Source organism: Clarias gariepinus, chromosome 14 (assembly GCF_024256425.1).
Source record: "Clarias gariepinus isolate MV-2021 ecotype Netherlands chromosome 14, CGAR_prim_01v2, whole genome shotgun sequence".
NCBI lineage: Eukaryota > Metazoa > Chordata > Actinopteri > Siluriformes > Clariidae > Clarias > Clarias gariepinus.
The window spans coordinates 10,086,182-10,107,467 of record NC_071113.1 but is presented as its reverse complement, the minus strand read 5'-3'; the positions used below and the strand labels follow the sequence as shown (position 1 = coordinate 10,107,467).

General features: G+C 36.6%; 1 protein-coding gene across 1 annotated transcript in view; it reads right to left on the bottom strand.

Moving 5' to 3' along the window:
- Positions 1–10,556, bottom strand: part of reep3b (receptor accessory protein 3b) — a 29,372-nt gene extending 18,816 nt beyond the window's left edge. Inside the window, exon 1 of the mRNA XM_053512050.1 lies at positions 10,199–10,556. Within this exon, the coding sequence (XP_053368025.1) occupies positions 10,199–10,230 (32 nt within the window). The 5' untranslated portion in view covers positions 10,231–10,556. The remainder of the gene's footprint in view (positions 1–10,198) is intronic.
- Between the last annotated feature and the right edge of the window lie 10,730 nt (positions 10,557–21,286).

The following is a 21,286-nucleotide window of genomic DNA, read 5'->3' as shown; positions in this document are numbered from 1 at the left end:
GCAGTTTTTTTTAGCTGGTTGTTTGCTGCTAGCATTAGTGTTTAGCTGTTAATAAGTAATAACCTCAAACTAAATCAGAAATGCTTGCCTGAAATCAGGATTGTAAATATGCATAAGTTATTAGCTGAACCTAAGCGCATCTTTCACACACTTGAAACTTACCAAGCACGGGGAGAACATGCAAAACTCCATGCAGAATACTATACTACGGTACTTTATTTAAATAAATTTTATATTTATTTCTTGTATATTGACATCTTGATAGTTTCCTTTTTTTAACATTTACTGTTTATACAAGTGTTCATGATGTAAAAGCGAAGACAAGGTGATATGACCTTTATTTCAGTTTAACTGCTAACATTTAAGTTCAAACTGATTGGAGGAATTCAGACCAAGGGCAATGTTAACAGCAAGGTACGATCTAACTTTAATAAGCCCAGATGTCGGGACATGGTAGACAATGGAGATAAGGAAATCAATCTTATGTCCTCTTTCTGTCAAAATTAGATGTTTACTACCAACATTGTTTATAACAGTATTAGACTTTTTATTCCCAACTTCCACTCAAGTTCTACCAGTTTCCTAATCTGCCATTTTGAATGGTAATTTCCAAACCAAATTATTTTGCTGGTGGACATCTGGTAAGACCAAACCAGTGCAATGTTAAGAACCGCATTAGACCAGTCAAATACAAACAGGGTTGTTTTACCCGTTTGGCCTGCCCTGACAGGTAGAACTTAGATACATCAAGTTGCTCTGCTTTGACATCACACAGCAGATTATTAAAGTTTATATGGAACACATAACAGGGGAAAGGAAACCGAGACACAGCATTCTCTATTTTTGCGGATTTAAAATTAAATTGCAGAGGGAATGTTTTCCAACAAAGATTAAAATCATCTGACTTGATAGATACCAATCATTGCAATGTCTACCTGCAACTGGCGATACTATCAGCAGTTCTCCCAAGCCTATTATGGCAGGAATTGTGGATGCACTCTTCATTTGTTAGAATTTAAATTAGTTGTGCCAATATACTGAAGTGTGGAGAATCTGTCAGACTACAACCTTTGAGCCTGTAGCTTGTGGCCAGAAAAGTGTACAAAGAGCATGTGGGGCTGAGACTAACAACCTGAAAACACTTACTACATGTGCACTTGCTACTTACTTATTCAGTGCAAAAAAGTAAAAGTGGGAAATAGGGCAAAAATATTATGTGTTAGTTCATGACACCATGATGCAATATTTGTTTACTTTTGTGAGGTTTTGCTAGTAACTTTCTTTGGCTAGATAATAAAAGCTACACTTCATATATTTAAGACTTAAAAAGACTTCATATATTTAAGACTTAAAAAGAAAAGACTGCAATTTAGAATGCAATCAGTTTATTTCAGTGAAATTTTATAAAAAAGACCTAGTGAAACTTGCAGCCAAGTTCTTAAAGTGTTGTGTTCTCTTGATCTTAATATCATATCCCCATGCGCTACAAGAAAGCATCAGATGTTTAATACTTTAATAGCAAAATAGTTGCATCAAGTGAAATTGAAAAGTGGTGTGGAATTGTTATTGCTTGTCTTGTCGCTTCTGGTGTAAATGGGTTTAGAAATGGAACAATTGATTAAGGACAATGTATACGCAAGCCTATACTTCAGGGGTAGTGTCTGGGGGAGAAGCGCAAAACCCAAGAACCAAGAAAATGAATGTAGTGAAGGTGCGAATAGATGTCCATATCTGGAAGAATTTTGTGACTAGTTGCACTTGAAAGTGAGAGCAGACAAAAACGGCATGGATGAAGAAAACTACAACCGCAGGAGCAAAGTTATGGCTTGTTTTTGCTTCAAGACTGCCAGCATGATTTCAGCAACATCACAGTCAGGGATCAAGTCTAGACATCTCCCGGCTAATGAGAGACTTTAGCAGTGTAACGTGGCTTAAAGTGATTTGGGAGACACAAAACGGCATGTTTTTTTACACAGGGTGTCAACATGTCTTCTTACTATGTCCAATATTAAACTGTACTCTCATATTCCCACAAATGCACACTTCTCATCGTATGTACTGCTAAAATAATAATTTTTTAAATAGTATTAATAAAATATCTCAGTGAATAAAATCGAAACATTTGGCTTGAATGGCTCAGTGGACCAATTCTTGTGATAAATCACGACTTCAGTTTCCAGCTCTCAACTTCAAAATGCAATAAAAACTTGGTTTCACTTTATTCTGTATATACAGTACATTAGAAATTAAAATCACTATTATCACAATGCCGATTTTATTTTGCAATTCTGTCAGTATCACAAGTGTATAAATATCCCAATTTGATATTACATTCTTTTCAATTTTATAAAAAATTTAAGATTACGAACGTTTAAAATAAAAAGTTGTCATAGCTCAAAAGTTATGCCTTAGCTTAATTCACCAACTTCACAACTGAATTTAATTAAGTAATTAAATGTTATCCCTTTCCTTTTCATCAGCTTTTTCACTTAAAAACCAAGCGAAGCATTTAAATATTACAAGATAATGTCAAATACAATAGTTTAACATTTAATTCCAAATTAAACAAAAAGCTAAATTTTATTTAAACAAATATCTGTCATCCATGATTATTTTTAAATAAACTTAGCAAATAATTAATTTCTAACTCTACAGCAAGTTGCTATGCTACTCGCTACTGCCTAGCTTGTTGTTAAGCTGATTTTGCTGTCATGTGATCTCTGTCCAAAACGCTGCACGTATGTTTAAAGTTCACTGGAGTACAACAGAACCAGTAGCCTCCAATAGCCTAGTATAGAATTGTAGTTAAAGACACCAGTCAAACTCCTCTACCCACTTCACACAAAGCAACCCGTGGTGGGAAACTGCATTATTACAACTTGCTAATTGCCACATAAAAGGTAGCACCACCTTGAGAATCTGAGAATAATGCTATGTTAATGTATTTAAACTAGCACTATTGGCACAGATTAGGGCATTATTTAATTTGTTATAATAGTATGGTTTCAAGAGTGTGTGTAGTTAATTCTGGTTTTAGTTGGGGGAAAAAAAAAAAAAAAAAAAAAAACACCTACAAGTGAGAAAAGTGACAAGAAGCAACGTCCAAGCGAGGGAGTTGCTAGTGTGGATGTGGGATGATGCTCTTCCAGCCAGAAAGAAATTATACAGTAATGTGCTCTAAATGGAGTCTTCTCCTCTGACAGCAGTATTTGATGCTTAGCCACACATTATATGTTATTAGGCTATAAAGGGCAGCCAGACGCACACCAGGGGAATTGAACTACAAGTAGTCTGACATATTAATGTCTCACAGCCTCAACGACCTCTCGCAGAAATTATTACTTTAACGTGCATAATCATCAAATATCAAATGGCACTGTCTGAGAGATAAAAAAACGTTTGTGTGTGTGTTCATGGTCACTGACTATGAGACGATGTTAGAACAAAGAAACCATACACATATTGTTCTCCCGTACGGACGAGCTCGTCTCTCAGGAGGAAACCGACCCTGCCGTGCGAGTTCTTGAAGCAATTTCAGAATCTTGCAGCGGGCAGCTGACAAAATATGCCTGTTAGACGGACCTTGACTTTCTGTTTTAGGTCAACTCAGAGTTTCCTGCTAAGAAAGACTGACGTGCTCCACCCACCCAGGCTAAGCCAGATGGAGGCTTGTAATGAACTAAGGCTACAGAGCCAAAAGTGCGTCTGCTTCGACATCTGGTTCAACTCACAAGCCTGGACCTGGTTATTCCCCTAAAAAGGCAAAAGTGTAACATACACCAAGCGCATACTCGGTTTTATAATTCCAACACACAACTTGAGCTGAAGAAAGATTGCCAAAGGCTTAATATTATGCAAATCCTGTGTGCTGTGTATTTTAACTTAGTGGATGTCTGTAATGAAGCTCTTATTATGTGCAGACTTTGCATGAGGAGAGAGTGGAGCCATCATCACGACAAAGTGAAAAACAACTAAAACCAAACCTGCTGTCATATTACCTTTATTTTCTCATCATAATTGCGTTTCTGAAATAAACCAGCAAATAACCTGTAACTCCTAGCCTACATGAAAAGGATGCAGAAATGAATACAAACAAGCCTTTTCTCAATAGCTTCTGTATAACTCTGTTTTATAAATATAAAAAATTACATACAAATGCTCTAAAGCAACTGGTGAGCTGGCAAATTATTTGCAGGCTGGACTAAATTTTACACTATGGGATGCAGGAGGACAAATTTAAAACAACATAAAAACAACAGAGTTGAGTTTGAGATGTACAAAGTTGGTTGGTGCATGCTGAGGCACCTGCCATGATTCATAACTAAAACAATGCAATCCGGCCTGTTCTTATTTTGCATTATTGTTTAAACGCTGATCAGAAATAGCAGCATACACTTATCAAAGCGCAAACAAACATTGTTACGCCTAGGTTGACGCAGAACCACTCTATGTGACAAAGATACTGTGTGTGACGATAGCAAGGAAAAACTCCGAAAGAAAAATAGAAATAGAAAGAACCCTTGAGAGGAGGCAGAGTCAACAAGGAACCCGTCCTCACAACGGATAGCAGATATTGTATTTCAGTCATACAGCAGGAGCTACCTCAAATAGCCAAGGCTGTGTGAATGGCGTGCGAATGGCGTGTGGCTGCCCTTTGGATGATGTAATTTCCCCCCCCGCCAGAAAGGCGTGTCAAGATTTCACATTAAACACGCCTATTCAAGCCCTTTTTATTCATTTACCTGGTTTCACCACTAGATGGCGCTTTGTTCTCAAGAACATGTTAACACAAGCCAGCAATTTAGCTGCGCCGAGTTGTAATCGCGTGATTTTAACAACTCACTCCCCCTGTCGAACTGACGCTATTAAAGTGCACTACAGAGATGAAGATGGCAGCTCAATGCGCCTTATTCGGGGTAAGTGGTGACACTTTTTTATAACATTTGTTTGGGGTAGTTTGCAATTTATTTACCAGTTTAGTTTTATATTGGCAGTTTTGAAGATCACTGGCAGCACCAGCAGCAGTCAGATGTGACTTAATGGTCTGTTTACCAAGTCTGGATTTAACATTACAGCTTACTGTCAGTGTTACAAACTCACAATGTCACTCCTCTTTCCTTCAAAAAGACGCTTAAGCTTCGAGAATACTATTAATGTCGCTATTACAAGAGTTGCACTACTCAAAAAACTTAGAAGAGTGTTTGTGTTATCTGAAAATCTCTTCCGAATCTGACCGAGTGTTGTCTTGATTTAGATAAATTCAGATTTTATTTATTAATTGGGTAAGAGTTAATCTGCGAGTTATGTCCATGAAAAACACAAGCTGAGGCTAGATTTACAGGCGTTAGTGAGCTAAACGTTCACAACCAGGTTTATATTTTCCCCACTTTGGCAGTGACTTTGTACGGTAGTTTGAGCGCTTAGTTAACGGAAAGCTGGATAAAAACCTTGACGTTAATGAGTAGGGGGGCTTCAATACTCGGCAAGTTATAGTTTGGCATCAGAGATGAACTAATGCTCATATACGAGTATTGCCTAACTTATTTGTATGAAAAGCGCATTAAGTAAATTCATGGTCACATTACATTCCAGAATTCCCAAAACAGTATTTTACACACACTGTGGTAAACAGGTTTATTGACGCATTTTATTTTTATCAAAACTAGATATACTGTCAAGTTTATTTATCTTTGTCTTCACTAAATTCTCGTTCTGTTTAAGCAGAGCTCGGCTGTGGAGGATTGGGTCTGACGTGGATGGTTGGCCTTTTGGAGCTACTGGAGACGCCTAAACAAGCTTTAGAATGATGTTTGGTCAGGTCTATATTCTGAACATAGAATTGCAAAACGTCTAATACTTTAAGGAAAACAAAAACTTAAAAGTTTTCCATCTTTAATAGTTTTTAAAAATAGATATTTTAATATAAAAGAACCAGAGAGACTGATAATTGTTTTAGGTTCCTAGGGGTGCATTCTTAAATTCGGTCTGTCTAAATCTTTATAAACGGCAAGTTGGGAAAATCATGTTTGAGAAAATGGCAACAACAACGATTTAACACTTGATCATTTGCATCTGTGCTATAATTGAGCAATATTTATTTTTTCTCAGTTTAAAAAATGCCTTGAGTTTTAAGAACTCCATTAAAAGAACAAAGACAAACCTAGGAGGAGTGGAATGTGAGAAAAGTAAGGTGAGACATCTTAATAGAGAATGTACTGATTCCCCCCACTACTGACTGTTAAATGGTGCCAAGATGGGTTCTTTCGACCTGCCGGCGCGTAAATGCGTTTGTGTTGTGAACCTATGAACACATATAGCTTTAGTTTTTCCTGCATTAAAGTTCTTGAAACAGGGAAAAACTGGACAGAAACAAGAAAGTACAAAAATGTCTTGTGCTTAAACCTTTAATAAGGGCTGCTAATTCCTCATGTTTTCCATAACCGATAGCAAAATACGTTGGCAAGCAATAATCATTTAATCATTAATAGAGCCAGATTCACATTTCCACCTCAATTTACGATTTATTTAAACAGTTTAAACTAGTGGCACAATTCTGTATTTCACATACACTGACCTCCACATCTTATTTTTTTATTACTTAAAATGGGTAACACCTCATTTAATTGCATACAGGGTATTGATCATCTCAGTCCCCCTCTCAAACCTCTTTTCTCACCATCTTTCTCACACACAGACCAGTCTGTAAGTAGCCCTACCCTTCAGCTCGTGAAAGTCTTATGGACATATAACCGTTTGTGATGAGCGGTTGGTTTACCAAAAGTGTTTTAGAACAGCAGCAATTAGTTTTGTAAGAGCTCTTTAGGGCCGGGTACCGAAAACTGGTGCAAATACGGCACCGATACCTATATGCACCGGACCGAAACAGAACGCGAATTTTGGTGCCTCATTTGGGTGCCATTTAAATGCCTGAACTGTCGATTGATGGACACAATTCTAATAAGCAGCTAGTAAAAATTTTAATACTGCATTCATGTGGTGTGAAAAATTATTTATTTCCTTAATTAGAAAAATCTTGCGACTTCAGAAAGCTTTGATAATACAAATCCAAAACATTGTTGCAGTAATGTTGTTGCAGTAAAAAATAAAACCGTCCGTTTTATTTTTGTAGATTGAAAGGTTATTACATTAGATTAAAAAATGAAAAGCACAAATCATAAGGAATCAGACCGTCCGAGATGCGCGCGAATGCAGCAACTAGCGTTACACTTGCTCTGACGGCAGCAGGCGGTCTATGCCTAAAACTAAACGGTCGAAAGTGTGGCTATATTTCACAAGAAAGGATTCCGACACCGCGACGTGCAGCAAATGTTTTACAGCAGTTGCATGTAAGGGGGAAACACGTCAAATCTAATGAAACAGTTGACGGCACACGGAATAAACTTAAAAGCAGTGGGATGCACCGTGTTTGACAGCTTGCGGACAACAGCTGGCACTATCAATGTGGACGACCCTAGGCCCAGTCATACCAACCGTAGCAAAAAGGAGTCCACAGGTTATGATGACGACAGCAGCCTTTCCGCAGGTTAGTCGTAGGCTAATGTAATGTTAATTGCAAAATGCAAATCTTGCATTCATGCTAACAAATTGTCAAATGATTTGTAAAATACTAATGTAACATGGATTCTATTTATAATTATGGCCTTTCAGCTAGTACTAGCAAGTACTACAACAGTGTCCCCATTTACCATTGCAAAGAAAGCAAATTTGACTAAATTGAACTTTTGTGGCTTTTTTAAAGTATCAGTTCAGGCACCGTTTTGGCACCGGTGCCGTTTTAAAAGTATCGATTTGGCACCCGTATCGAAAAAACCCAAACGATACGCAACCCTAGAGCTCTCCATGAAAAACGCTGGAGGCAGAGATAGTGGATTCCAGTATCCCAATAACAATAAATACAAGATCACAAAATCTAGGTGTTGATTTGAATTGCACTGCGATTCAGTAATTATCACAGATTTATAAATATGCAGAACTGAAGATAACCTTGTACAATTCTAAGCAAACTTGGCAAAGAGTGTGCGTGTGTTCGAGTGTACCCTGCAGTGGATTAGCACCCTGTTCAGGGTGTACCCTGCCTCATACATAAATACACCAAATACACAAATTGGCACACAAAAAACTTACAATACATCACTGAATCAATTCTTTCCTCAGTCTCTAATAGTTAAAAGCCACTCAGAAGGCAGCGTTGACTTTAAAGTAAAAATAAAAATTCGAGCAGAATATAACTAACAGTTACAAACAAATACACCCCTCCCATTAAGTCTCCTTAAGAAGCTTCACACCAACACTAAAAACTGGGCTAGCTGAAGTTTCTTAATATATAATCTCAATGCTCTGTATTAATAATAAAAAAAAATAAAATAAAATAAAAAAAAACTTAGTTCTGTGCTCTGTCTGCATCTTTTTTCCAGTTAGGGCTTTGTACGAACACCAGATTTGATTCAGCCCACACATGAAACATGAAGTGAGCAAAATGCGAAAATACATTCTCTGAATCAAAGAAAGTGTTTCCTGTACTTAAAGTATACTTGGGTGAGGCGCCTAAATATTTATGTCCACCCTTTGTAAAAACCCATCCGGGAAAACGTTTTTTTTTTTTCTGTCATGCCATTGTGTGTTGACAGAGGGAGGCTTCAGATGTCAAATTGTGCATTTGGGTTTTCTGACATGAAAATCCAAATAGATCATTATGTTTAAAATGTGTAAATTTTTATGCTACCAAAATATAGAAAAGACCTACATTTTTTGTGTGCATTATTCTGTCACAGTAAACAACCTAAAACAACCATAATAATGTGACCTTATGTCTTTGCCTATGTCACTTTGGCTTTTTTTTTTTTTTTCTCAGTCACATTAGCATAGTTGGTTAAAATAGAATTAAGCGCATCATATTGCTTAGGCTGTCACTGTGTGTATACATACACACATAATATAATTTTATATATATACACATTTACATTTAGGCATTTGGCAGACACTCTTATCCAGAGTGCTTTAATGTTTACATCATTGATGAAATTATATATATATATACACACACACACACACACACACACAGTAATGCAAAAAAAAAAATCTGGTTTTTAAGAGTAAAATGCTCTAATTTGCACCTCTGCTCTGTTTGTACCAAAGAGTGTCTAGATCTTCATTTATTTATTTTTACTTTGTCTTAGTCTTAAAGTACAAGTAGATGGAGGGGAAGGTTAATAGTTCTCTAAGATGTAAAATTAATAGCATGATCCAAACAATAAAAACACTGAATTAATGGTCACATGTATTTGTAGCCCATTGGCTCCCATTTCAGCAAGATTTCAGACCTGTTGAAAACACTGCAAAGTGATGATTTCTAAAACAACAGTAACATCCTTAACCAAGTCAGATTTTAACAAAATGCTAGCTCCTGAGTAGCAATTTCTTTTGGATCGTCTGCCAAGCTCAGCTTTCACATTCCCCGATTTCACTCTCGGTTGTATATTAAAACAGATGCTCAGACTCAATATAAAAGCATTAAGCAGTTGCCAAGCAGCAAACATTCGTCTTACTATATGTGAACAATCAGGAGTTACAAGAGTTGCCATGACTCCAGAATGAAAAACACCTTTGGATGAGTCAGTCGTGTGATGACTCGGTGTTGTCTTTAACACACCTCAGACATGTCATAAACAAGCCTAAGACATGTCTCTCTCTTCTTCTACATTTCCTTGAGTGTTCAGTTTTATCACAACTCAAAACACGCGCACACAAAAGAGGGCAGGGTGTTTAGGGTTCATAGATCTGCTCACCTAACCTAACCTAGGCATACTTTGAGGATTTGTTAAGTAAAACACAGAGCTTATGCAATGCTCTACACACCCAGAGCTGGTTATTTACCTGATCCATGATGAGACAAGACAGCCAGAAGGCGCAGTCAGCTAACATGCTAACGTTACACACAAAGAATAGCTTTTTTCTTACTGGATATAGCTTCTAAGTGGACTAAATCAGGTTAAAAAAATGAAGTAAAAAAAGAATATGCTTAGGGTTTTACGTTAAACAAATATGCTAAGGTAATACGCGAGTTCGTGGGCTACGTTTATAAACAGTTTGGAGAGATTAGCTAGTTAGCTGGGAGCGTTAGCGACACTCTAAGGCTTCAGATAGACCTGTGTTGTAATTCTGACACGACATGACTTACACCACGGTTCTTGAGATGATCCACGACACCATGTTCGGTCAGGACTCAGCTGTACACCATGAGAAGGCAGATCCGGCAAGAAGGCACACCGCAGCTAGCAAGGCTAGCTTTTAGCTGTTAGCGCTTAGCTTTGTGCTAGCGTGGTTTAAAACTCCAACTACAAGTTCAGCTGTTAAGGTTCAACTCTTGTCAGACATTGTCTTAAAATGTATAGTTCCAACCGCGAATAAAAAAACAATGAATAGTAAATAATATCTTTAAATAATTAAATTAATAATAGTTGTAGTTGTTGTTGTTTCAGGCTCCTCGAGCGCTTCATCCGAAACCGACACCTAACCGACACTGCTCTGGGCGGGACAGGGACAGCTCGCGCAGCAAGGTGCGCGCACTGACTTCATAGACAATTTAATTTATTAAACACCGCCCATTGCATTACGCGATTGGTCGATATTTTGTGTTTACACGAATGTCGAGTAATGATTGGCTGAAAGAAACGGTCATCAAAAAGCGTCATAAAACAGCGCTTGTGCAGCTAAATGCTTGTATACAGTTCTTATCTAAACAACAGCGTACAAAAGGGGTACTTTACATTCCTCTTAGATTAGCTTGCAAACCTGTTGAAAATACTTAAAGAGTTGTAGAAAATACATGAACACCTGCCTCATAGAAACAAAACCAACAAGACATAACATAGAAATAAAGCAGACATAGGATAAACAAAATAAAAACATACAATATAGGACAAATAAACATTGTATGGAAACTAAACAAACATCCATCCATTCATTTTCTATACTGTTTATCCTGTGTAGCCTATGCCAGGAGAATTTGGGCATGTGGGGTACACCTTGGACAAGGTGCCAATCCACACACACATATAAACACACACTACGGGCAATTTGAGAACGGCAATGAGCCTAACCTGTATGAGGAAATAGAAGTACCAGGAGGAAACCAACCAAACACTGGGAGAACATGAAAACTCCTCTCAGCCAGGCCTGAGGTGGGAATCAAACCCCTGAAAGGTGCAAGGCCACAATCCCACTGAACCTCTACACCACAGTGCCTTACTAAATAAACATACCATATAGAAACTAAATAAAAAAAAAACAAAGCAAACAGAAACAATAGACTCACTCTAAATCTAAAAAAGAGCCAAACCAATATATGTCAAAAATAAATAATTTTAACTTACATGATTATGAGTTTATATTGTACACATATCATATAGCCTACATCATATAAAATAAACTAGCAAAATCACATAAAATAAATTGTACAAATTTGAGTCACTGGAAATCAAATACAGTTTAACTGTATTATTACAAAACAGGTATTTGATTCTACTCATAGGCCTGTCTTATATCTCCATAGATAAATACCACAGAGTGACTGCATTACAGTAATAAATATTTATTTATGAATACTGTATATAATTATAGGGGATAGCAGCAGGTTAGCCTTCAAGAGCATTGCCTATATTGTTCATTGTGAATTGATTAAACAAAATTTTCTTTTATTTTAGCTACATTTGATGGTTGGTTGAAAAATAAAAGTAAAAAATTAAAGACAGTGTTTAGAAACAAAGTAAAGATACAGCATAAAAACCAAAAACAGCATAGAGACCCAAAGTACACAAATCATTCAAAAACAAAACGAGACACTTCATCTAAAAACCAAAAAAAAAAGTCCAGGAATAAAATAAAGACACAGGATGCAAAAACATATACAAAAACAGGGTCCAGAAACAAAATAATGAAACAATGTCTAGAAACTAATTAAAGACACAGGATACAGAAACAAAATGAAGTGAAGGCAGAGGGTCCAGAAACAAAATGAAGACAGGGTATACGGGAACTAAATAAAGTCACAAAGACTAGTAAGAAAACGAGGACAAAGCATCCAAAAACAAAATAAAGGCAGAGCATACAAAAACTTAAACACACAGCACACAGAATCAAAATATTGTCACAATGTACAGAGAAAAATTATGACAGCACATACTGTAAAGACATAAAAAAGACAACCCATCACAACAAACAAAAATAAACAAATCGATACACAGAAAAAAGCCCAGAAACCAAATAATGATGCAAAGTAGAAAATTTAACAAAATACACAGTATCCAGAAAATAAAAACACAGCATAAAAATCTCTACATATTGACACATTATCCAGACAAAAGTAAAGACACATCCAGAAATTTTATGGAGACAGTGGCAGAAAGAAAATAAAGACACAACATCTAGAAAAAAGACACCAGAAAAAAAATAAAAAGGCACAACAAACAAAACAAAAAGCCAAAACGAGATACACAAACTAATTTTGAAACATCATCCAGAAACTAAATGAACACAATTTACAAGAAAATCTAAAAAAAAAAAATTAAAGAACCTCTGAGGAAACCCACTAAACACAGGGAGAACATGTGGGAATTAAACCCGGACCCTACAGGTGCAAGGCGACAGTGCTAACCACCACCCCACCATGCTGCCAAAGACAGCATGCAAAAAAAAAAAAAAAAAAACACACACAATCCAAAGAAAAGATAAAGCATACAGAAAATAAAAACACAAAGTCCAGAAATCTAATAATTATGCAAAGTAGGGGGGAAAAAAACAGCATAGAAAAACAAGTTAGAAATATAGCACTTGAGGTCGTGCTGTATTGTTGTATAGCCACACTATAGCAACACACAGCTACAATGGCTTTGGCACTTGGTCTTCGTCCTCGTCTCTACGATCGCATTACAGCCATGCTGATATTCAGCACAACAGCACTCCCTGTCATGTGATATTGCGTAAGGAATATGACCATATATAACTAACAATTGAGTAATAAAATCTCTGGGAACAGTGCGTTCTATAGTTAAGCAAGACAGTGCATCCGGAAAGTATTCACAGCGCTTCACTTTTTCAACATTTTGCTATGTTACATCCTTATTTCAAAATAGATCAAATTCATTATTTTCCGCAATATTCTACAAACAATACCCCGTAATAAAAACGTGAAAGAAGTTTGTTTGAAATCTTTGCAAAATTATTCAAAATAACAAATAAAGAAAAAAATAATGTAAATACTTGGTCAAAGAGGTGACCAAGAACCCAATGGTCACTCTAAAAAAGCTTCAGTGTTTCTCTGTGGAGAAGGAGGAAAACCTTCGAGAAGAACAACCATCTCTGCAGCGCTCCAACAATCAGGTCTTTATGGTAGAGTGGCCAGATGGAAGCCACTCCTCTGTCAGACAGTCACTTGGAGTTTGCCAAAAGGCACCTGAAGGACTCACAGACCATGAGAAACAATTTTTTGTTGAAGCATCTTTGGCACCAATTACCTCAAGTCATTTTGGGTATGATGCTACAACATGGTTTTTCTTCTGGAAGGTTCCCCTTTCTCCACAAAAAAAGACTGGAGCTCTTTTAAACTAACCATCAGGTTCTTGGTCACCTCCCTGACAAAGGCCCTTTTCCGCTGATTGCTCACTTTGGCCTGGTGGCCTGCTCTAGGAGTCCTGGTGGTGACTTTATGGATCAGCTTGTGCTCTGACATGCACTGTTAACTATAGAACCTTATATAGACAGGTGTTGTTTTTCCAAATCATGTCCAATCAACTGAATTTACCAGAGGTGGACTCCAGTCGAGTTGTAGAAACATCTCAAGGATGATCAGTGGAAAGAGGATGCACCTGAGCTCCATTTTGGGTGTCATGGCCAAGGCTGTGAATACATTTGCAAAGATTTTAAACAAACTACTTTCACATTGTCATTATATGGTATTGTTTGTAGAATTTTGAGAAAAATAATCCATTTAATCCATTTTGAAATAAGGGTGTAAAATGGCAAAATATGGAAAAAGTGAAGCGCTGTGAATAATATTACGGATGCACTGTATCACACAAGAGGTAGTGCTATTGTAAGAATATCAGCATGGCTGTGGTGCAGTCGTAGGTACAAAGCACAGCCGGTACTACTATACTGTATGTCCTTACTGGTATTATGTAGCCAAAAAGTGAGGATAATAAACCATAAAGGTGGTGAACAGTCCTGTAATTCTTGAAAATTTGTCTTTATATTTGCACTTATTCTGCTTTACAAAATCAGCTAACTTCTGGGTCCTGGGGTTGAATAACAAACTGATCTACTTTCACCCACGCTGTGACCCACAGTTAGTGTAATTAACAATTAAAGATCACCTGGGACAAGGAGTGATACATATAGTTAAGGTCCCAGTGCTGTTGTCATCTATTATCATTGAAAGCCTCTTGTCAAATCAGATTGCTCGGTCAGAACTAGCTGTTGTATATCTAAAAACATGGAAACCAACTGGTGTATAATTAAAAACAGTGCAAACTACTAATAAACGACATGAAGCTTACCTTATGCTGATGAAAAGAAAATAATAACGTTATAAACCAACACTCACAATTATACAATTATACCCAGTTACATAATTACACCCCATGTTATACTGCCTACTACGACACCATACCAGGTCACAACCAAAATGATCAGCTTGTTTTGGTTTCTGTGGTATATTTCAAAACAGAAAACAGAAAAAGACCCAAATTTTTGCTTCTCTTTTTTAAAGCAGAAAAAGAAAAATGTCCAGTTTTGGTTACCTTATTTCCAAATCAGAGTTGGGAAACTCTTGTTACATAATTTTGATTTAATCATTTCCAAAAAAAAATCTGCCAGCTGTCAACTAGTCGGCATGACATGTTCCATATGCATCAGAAATACCACACATGACCTAATAAGGGCGAGTAAACTAAGTGTTAAGGTGTGAGCCATGAACATTTACATGACTCAACAAATTCAGTGCTCTGCTCAAAGCTTGCTGCCCAATTCACCGTGATTTCTTACTGACTCACGGTTCCTTCCCATACAGGTTGAGCTTGTTGTTTGTTTTGCAGGGAAGTGTTTCCTAAAACATGGCAACAGACTTACTTCCAACCACTAACCAAATTGCAATGTTACCTGACTGTGTGCAGGTAATCTGTGTTTATATATCACTAAAATGGAGCAACATCTATTTCTCAAGCCGTAAAGAAAGTTAAGTTAGCTGTATTAGCAAGCGAATTAGCTAGAATGCTTGCATCACTCTAACATATGGAACAGTGGTTTAAACTGGACTAATGTCGAGATCATGTCTTACATGCATGAGGTTGAGCAGTCTCCTCACTGCAAGATTTCTAATCATTAACATTTCAAGATCTGCACAGCTAGCACTGTAAACATTAGCTAACTAGCTTGCTAATATGGCTAATTTAGAGTTGATTGGCTCTTAAGAAACAGACAGGTTGAGATGTTTAGCTCCATATCAGTTACATTTTGACATTTATTTCGCTAGGCAGGTTAACATGCCTCCCACAGTTAGCTTAAATTTTTCAATATATTTATCATTTTTAGCCATTCATGGGTAAACAAAGTTAAACGTTCTTTTCGACAAGACTACAATTTTCACCATCCTCATTCTCTGACAGAAAGAATGATTGTCCTTTAGAGATCTAGCTTTTTAAGGAATGGGCCTTTATTGTGTTCATCGATAACCAGTTATGGATAGCAAAATCCAATGGCTGGGGTTTGAATCCAGGCCATCCGCACAGCAGGTGAGAAACCTACCACTGAGCCACCAATGCTCATAGTTATGCAGGATAGATGTACAGTATGAACTGCTTTGCCAAATCAGCCACATGAAAAACAGGACATTATGAAATGCCACGTACTTCTGGAACAGATAGTTGAATTAAAGAATAGCCCTGGAAAAACCGGGACGGGGGGCAACGTTACATACAATATATATGTATAAAATATAGCTCCATAAAATCAGCTGTTTAAGAAATGGGACATTACATGTTCTAGAATAGGTTTTTTTAAAGGGACAGTCCTGTGAAAACTGAGCCAGGTAGCAGACCTAAGGTGATCCTGCTGGATGCGAAGGCTTCATGGTACAATGTTCATTATGCAACGTTATACACCATATTGTATAAAATTATTATATTTGTAGCTTCTGAGCCATTCAAGCGGGTGTCCAGACCAATGTCTAGGAGGGCAAGGAGACTGATGAGAGTGCTGCAGTGTTCATTCTTGAAGCCCTTTATCAAGGGTTGAATGCTACATTCTGTCCAAACTGGCTGGCATCTAGACCCCCTGTTCAGGCCCAGAGGGTAACTTAAAGTATAAATGTGTCCTGCCCAAGAACCCTACACTAAGGATCCATGAGTGAACATGCCCCATGGTGAGTCCCTTTAAAATTTTCTCCACAAAATTATATACCAGCACAGATGAGGCACTTTTAGTTCTGATCAATTCTAGAGCCCTTTGAAAACTTCATTGACCATACCCTTGCTGAGAAGCTCCAGCTACCTGAGGGTGGTCTGATCCATTTCCCATCGTATCCATTCATTCTCCACGCTAGTGCCCTTCACCAAGAACAAATCTTATCAAATCTCCTGGACAGAAAGAAATCACATGCTGGTTATCACACTGTCTCTCCCACTGTGTCAAGGTTCCCCTCTGTGTGTAGCCTCCATCACTGTTAAGAGCCTGTCAACAAAGTCCGAAATGTGAATTCACCCTAGGGAACATGACTTAAAGTGGGTTTTCAGCAAAACCAAAGCCAGTAGGCTCTCAGGAGACCCAGGTCATGGATGATGATTTTGGAGGCCCTGAAATGGGTACATTGTCCTCTTAACCTTGCCAGCATCTACAGGCTGCTTTTTGATGGAGGGGAAAGTGTGTGTGACTGTGGCCCTTCATGGAATATAATAGCTGAATCAAGTCACAATTTCTATTTGTATCCACTGCAATTTGTTACTTCTGCATCTCCTGGATCGACACAGTACCAATGACATTCTGGTTGTGGTGGTGGTGTTGAATAAAAGCTGGCCTTTATGGCCACCTCTGGTCACTTTGAATACTGCACAATTACATAATTACTTTAAATAACACAATTTCATACATTAGCATAACATACATTTATAATACCCCAATAAAAAGAAATGACACCACCATGTAAGAAAAGTCCTTGCTTTTCTTTTGGAGAACAAGCTCAAATTTAAATCAAATAAAATTCTAATTTTATTTATCACATACACAGTCATACACAGTACGATATTTAGTGAAATGCTTATAGGACCGCCAGTGACCTTAAAAAAATAAAAACTTATACAGAAGAAATAAATATGAATAAAAAGAAATATGAAAAAAAAAATTTAACTAGTAAAATAAACTGTACAAATGAGGGCATAAAAATATTACAAAATATAGAAATATAGAAGAAAAAAGTATATATATATACATTATATATATATATATATACATTTAAAAAAAATATATAAAAAGCTCTAGGTTTATGTGAGAATAATGGTTTATGTGAGAATTTAAAATGAAAGAAATTTTAAAATATTTGTTCCTAGGATGAATCATCCGCCCAAAAGGGGAACTTATGGTCTGAGACAGAGTCAACTGGCTTGTTCCAGCCACTGTTATGGAATTACAAAGATTATTAGGATTTGTAAACCTTTATAGGAGGTTAAATTGGGTTTGCAGCACCTTCGCTTCATCTCTAACCTGCCCACTTAAGAACAGGCCCAAGACGCTTTATTTAAACCCCTGCTATATAAAAAAGCATCGCTGCACCCCACAGAAGCCTTTACGTAATTTCTTGTTTTTAACATCCTGCGCACTTAATGCTTCCAAATTGGAGGTGGATACTCATTCCCTGAATATTGCTTGTTTTTTGTGATTTTACTTATGATTTAGATTTGTGGGATCTTTACTTTTTAATAAACCATAATATACAGCTCTTCCAAATGGTAGAGATGTTACTTTATGCTAAAAGTACATCTCACGTCTAACAAAAAATTAAAAGGTAAAATAAAATGCTGTCTTTTGGTATTGTTTTGGCACATTAGATTCACATTATTTCTCATGGTTTCCTAGGAAACAATTAAAATCATACTATTAAAAAAAAACAAAGCTTTATCTAGTGTTTTTTGTAAGTATAGCTCACCTCATCCGAATGGTAGAAATGGCTTAATCAAGTTAAAAAATATTTCATATGATATAGTAAATTGCGCCCTACCAAAAAGTTGTTAATAACCCAAATAGAGACTAAATGAGAGCATACTATATACAAATTAAGTGCAAATCATATGCAAACAAAATAACACTGTATAAATAAACAAAGTTGTATACCAAATGGAAATAACATAACTGCTGTTCACTAATATACAGAGATAGTTTTTTAATATTCACATTTATCCTGAAAGCATAAGTGTAATAGTTAATCTGCACATACTGTAGACATTTTATTGATTTAAAAAAAATTATTATTACATTTTCAGATTCTTGTGTAGATAATAAGAAATGTGTGGCTTTCTATTTGATGAAAATGCATGCATTTAAAGTGCACTTTAGGAATCAAGTTCTCTCTTATTCATAGGCATTTCCTTCCCTGCTTTTCATTTTCTTCCTACCACCACACACATGAGCAGTGAATGCCTGCAGACAGCGTTGCGCCGAACATGCCTTCCATGCAGTAAAAGACCTGTTATTGTGTGTCAATTATTTAATTTCTTTCGAAAAGGTTAATTACACATGGTGGGAATTCCATGCCTTTTTGTTCACGGTAAAATGCAATTACTTCTTTTCACACACAGGGTGTTTAATATTTAAATAATACCTCATTAAACTGAGGTATTACTGACAAGGATGTTACAACAGCCCCACCTCTGACGCGCTAGACGCATTGTAATACGAGTTGTGAAAACTGAATGCAGTTATTTTGCTGCAAATGTGGTGTAGAAGAGAAAAAAAAAGGCCTGGAATATAAAACAACGTGTTAAATTGCACTAGCCACTTTGTTCTCGTGTTGATTTGCTATTCCGTTTGCTGCGGAGCATCTTCATGACCAGACAGGTGCAGTTTAACAGCCGTCTCAGGAGCACTATGATTTGTGATTCCATCAGCAGCAGGCTATCTTTCTCCATCTATTGCTCTGACCTGAAGGAGACACAAGGCTGATTGCCAGTGGACATGCTTTACATACAACAGTACCCCCCCTCCCACTTTATTCCGACTCCTGCAAAGCCCTTAGGAGCAATAAACCTACAAAGAGCGAAGGCACATGTGCACATTACAAGAAAAGGATTTTTACTAAACACTCTAGGAAAATAAGAAGCATTTAACTCTTTTACTTTTTGAATAGGTTGTATATAGTGAGCTACATGATTGTTGTTACACTTGGTAAATATCATTAGGGTACAATCATTATGAAAAGATGTACTTTATCTGAATACATTTTAATTAAATGTAAATGTAAGCTCTTACCAAAAAAGCGTCACCAACATTGCCTCCCTAATATTATTTGAGAAAACACAGCCATTGAATTTCGAAATACAGAATCTTGTTACATCCTCCACAGTCTCTGTTCCTCTTCAGCTCACCCTACAGGTCTTTATAATAGGGTGCAGGTCAGTAGACTGGGATTGCCATGTCAAAAGGTCACTAAACCATTTAAATGTAGATTTTGACATATGTTTTGGATCATCACCCTGCTGGAAGATCCAAAGATCCAGTTGTAGGGTTCTGGGCCAAGGTGGACAATTTCTTTCATTTAAAATCTGCTTGGATTTTATAGAGTCCAGGATGTCAAGTATTCTAACAAGGCCCATTCCCAGGACCTTTGGAGGAATAACAGCCCTGAAATATCACAAATCCTCCAGGATACTTAACAAATAAAGATTATGTTATTTTCTGTATAAACTGTATCACCCTTTATAAGCCAAAACTGCTCAGGAGGTTTGTGGCCAAAAATCTTTTTTTCCTTGATAACTCTAAATTCAGATTTATCAAGGAAAAAAAGATTTCAGATTTATCAAGGAAAAAAAGATTTTTGGCCACAAACCTCCTAAGCAGTTTTGGCTTATATAGTAACATGGAGTTACTAAAAACACTGCTGGAGTTTTGCTGCTCAGGAGGTTTGTTGCCAAAAATCTTTTTTATCTTGATAAATCTGAATACAGTAACTGTATTCAGAAAAAAAAAACTTTTTTTCCTTGATAAATCTGAATACAGTAACTGTATTCAGAAAAAAAAAACTTTTTTTCCTTGATAAATCTGAATACAGTAACTGTATTCAGATTTATCAAGGAAAAAAAAAGATTTTTGGCCACAAACCTCCTGAGCAGCAAAACTCCAGCAGTGTTTTTAGTAACTCCATGTGCTCATGATTGGGACTAAATGAAGAAATGTAAGGCTTTCTTCTGGCACATGTTCTTTCATTTCCCCATGAGGAATTAATAAAAGTTGATCCAAAATACTAACAAATCTCCAACCATGTTTCTAGAAACATTTGCTTCTCAAACTATGTATAGGGGTATAATACATGTGGCCACATCCAGTCATTCAGGCCCAACAGGTCCAGATAAAGGCATATACCATTTTTTTTTATAGCAATGCAATTTGTTTAAAATAATTTATGGAGGTTGACAAATGAGTCCCTTTGCATCCCTTAATCTTACTAAAGTTCTTAAGCCTTCTCATGGTTTCTTCCTATTGTCATCTCAGGCTTGCTCATCTGGGACACGCTGATTATTATGATTTATACATATTTCCTTACACTTTTTAAACTCATTTCCCTTTTTTATTTTGTAAAACTGCTTTATGACAATGGAAATTGTTCTATAAAAGCACTATATAAATAAACATGAATTTGAATTGTTTAAAGGTATTTCATTGAATGGAATGAAGCCCAACGGTAAATAAAAAAACATGTTTACACTTTTCATCTCCATTTTGCTTCTAAGAATTTCTTGCTGCTCACTATCAAACTATATATTTTTATAAGGTTTTATTTATTTATTTTTTAGTTAGACATGTTCCCTTTTCTTATAAGAGATTAACGCAATGTTCTGGCAGATATTATTACTTCACAGTAAGACATAAAAGGTGATAATGATGCTGTCTACTGTTATATTCAACAACACTGCCTACTGTTACATTCGACAACACTGCCTACTGTATACACTGACCACTGCTACACCCGCCACCATCAGAAGGCCAAACAGAATTTCGGATTTTATAT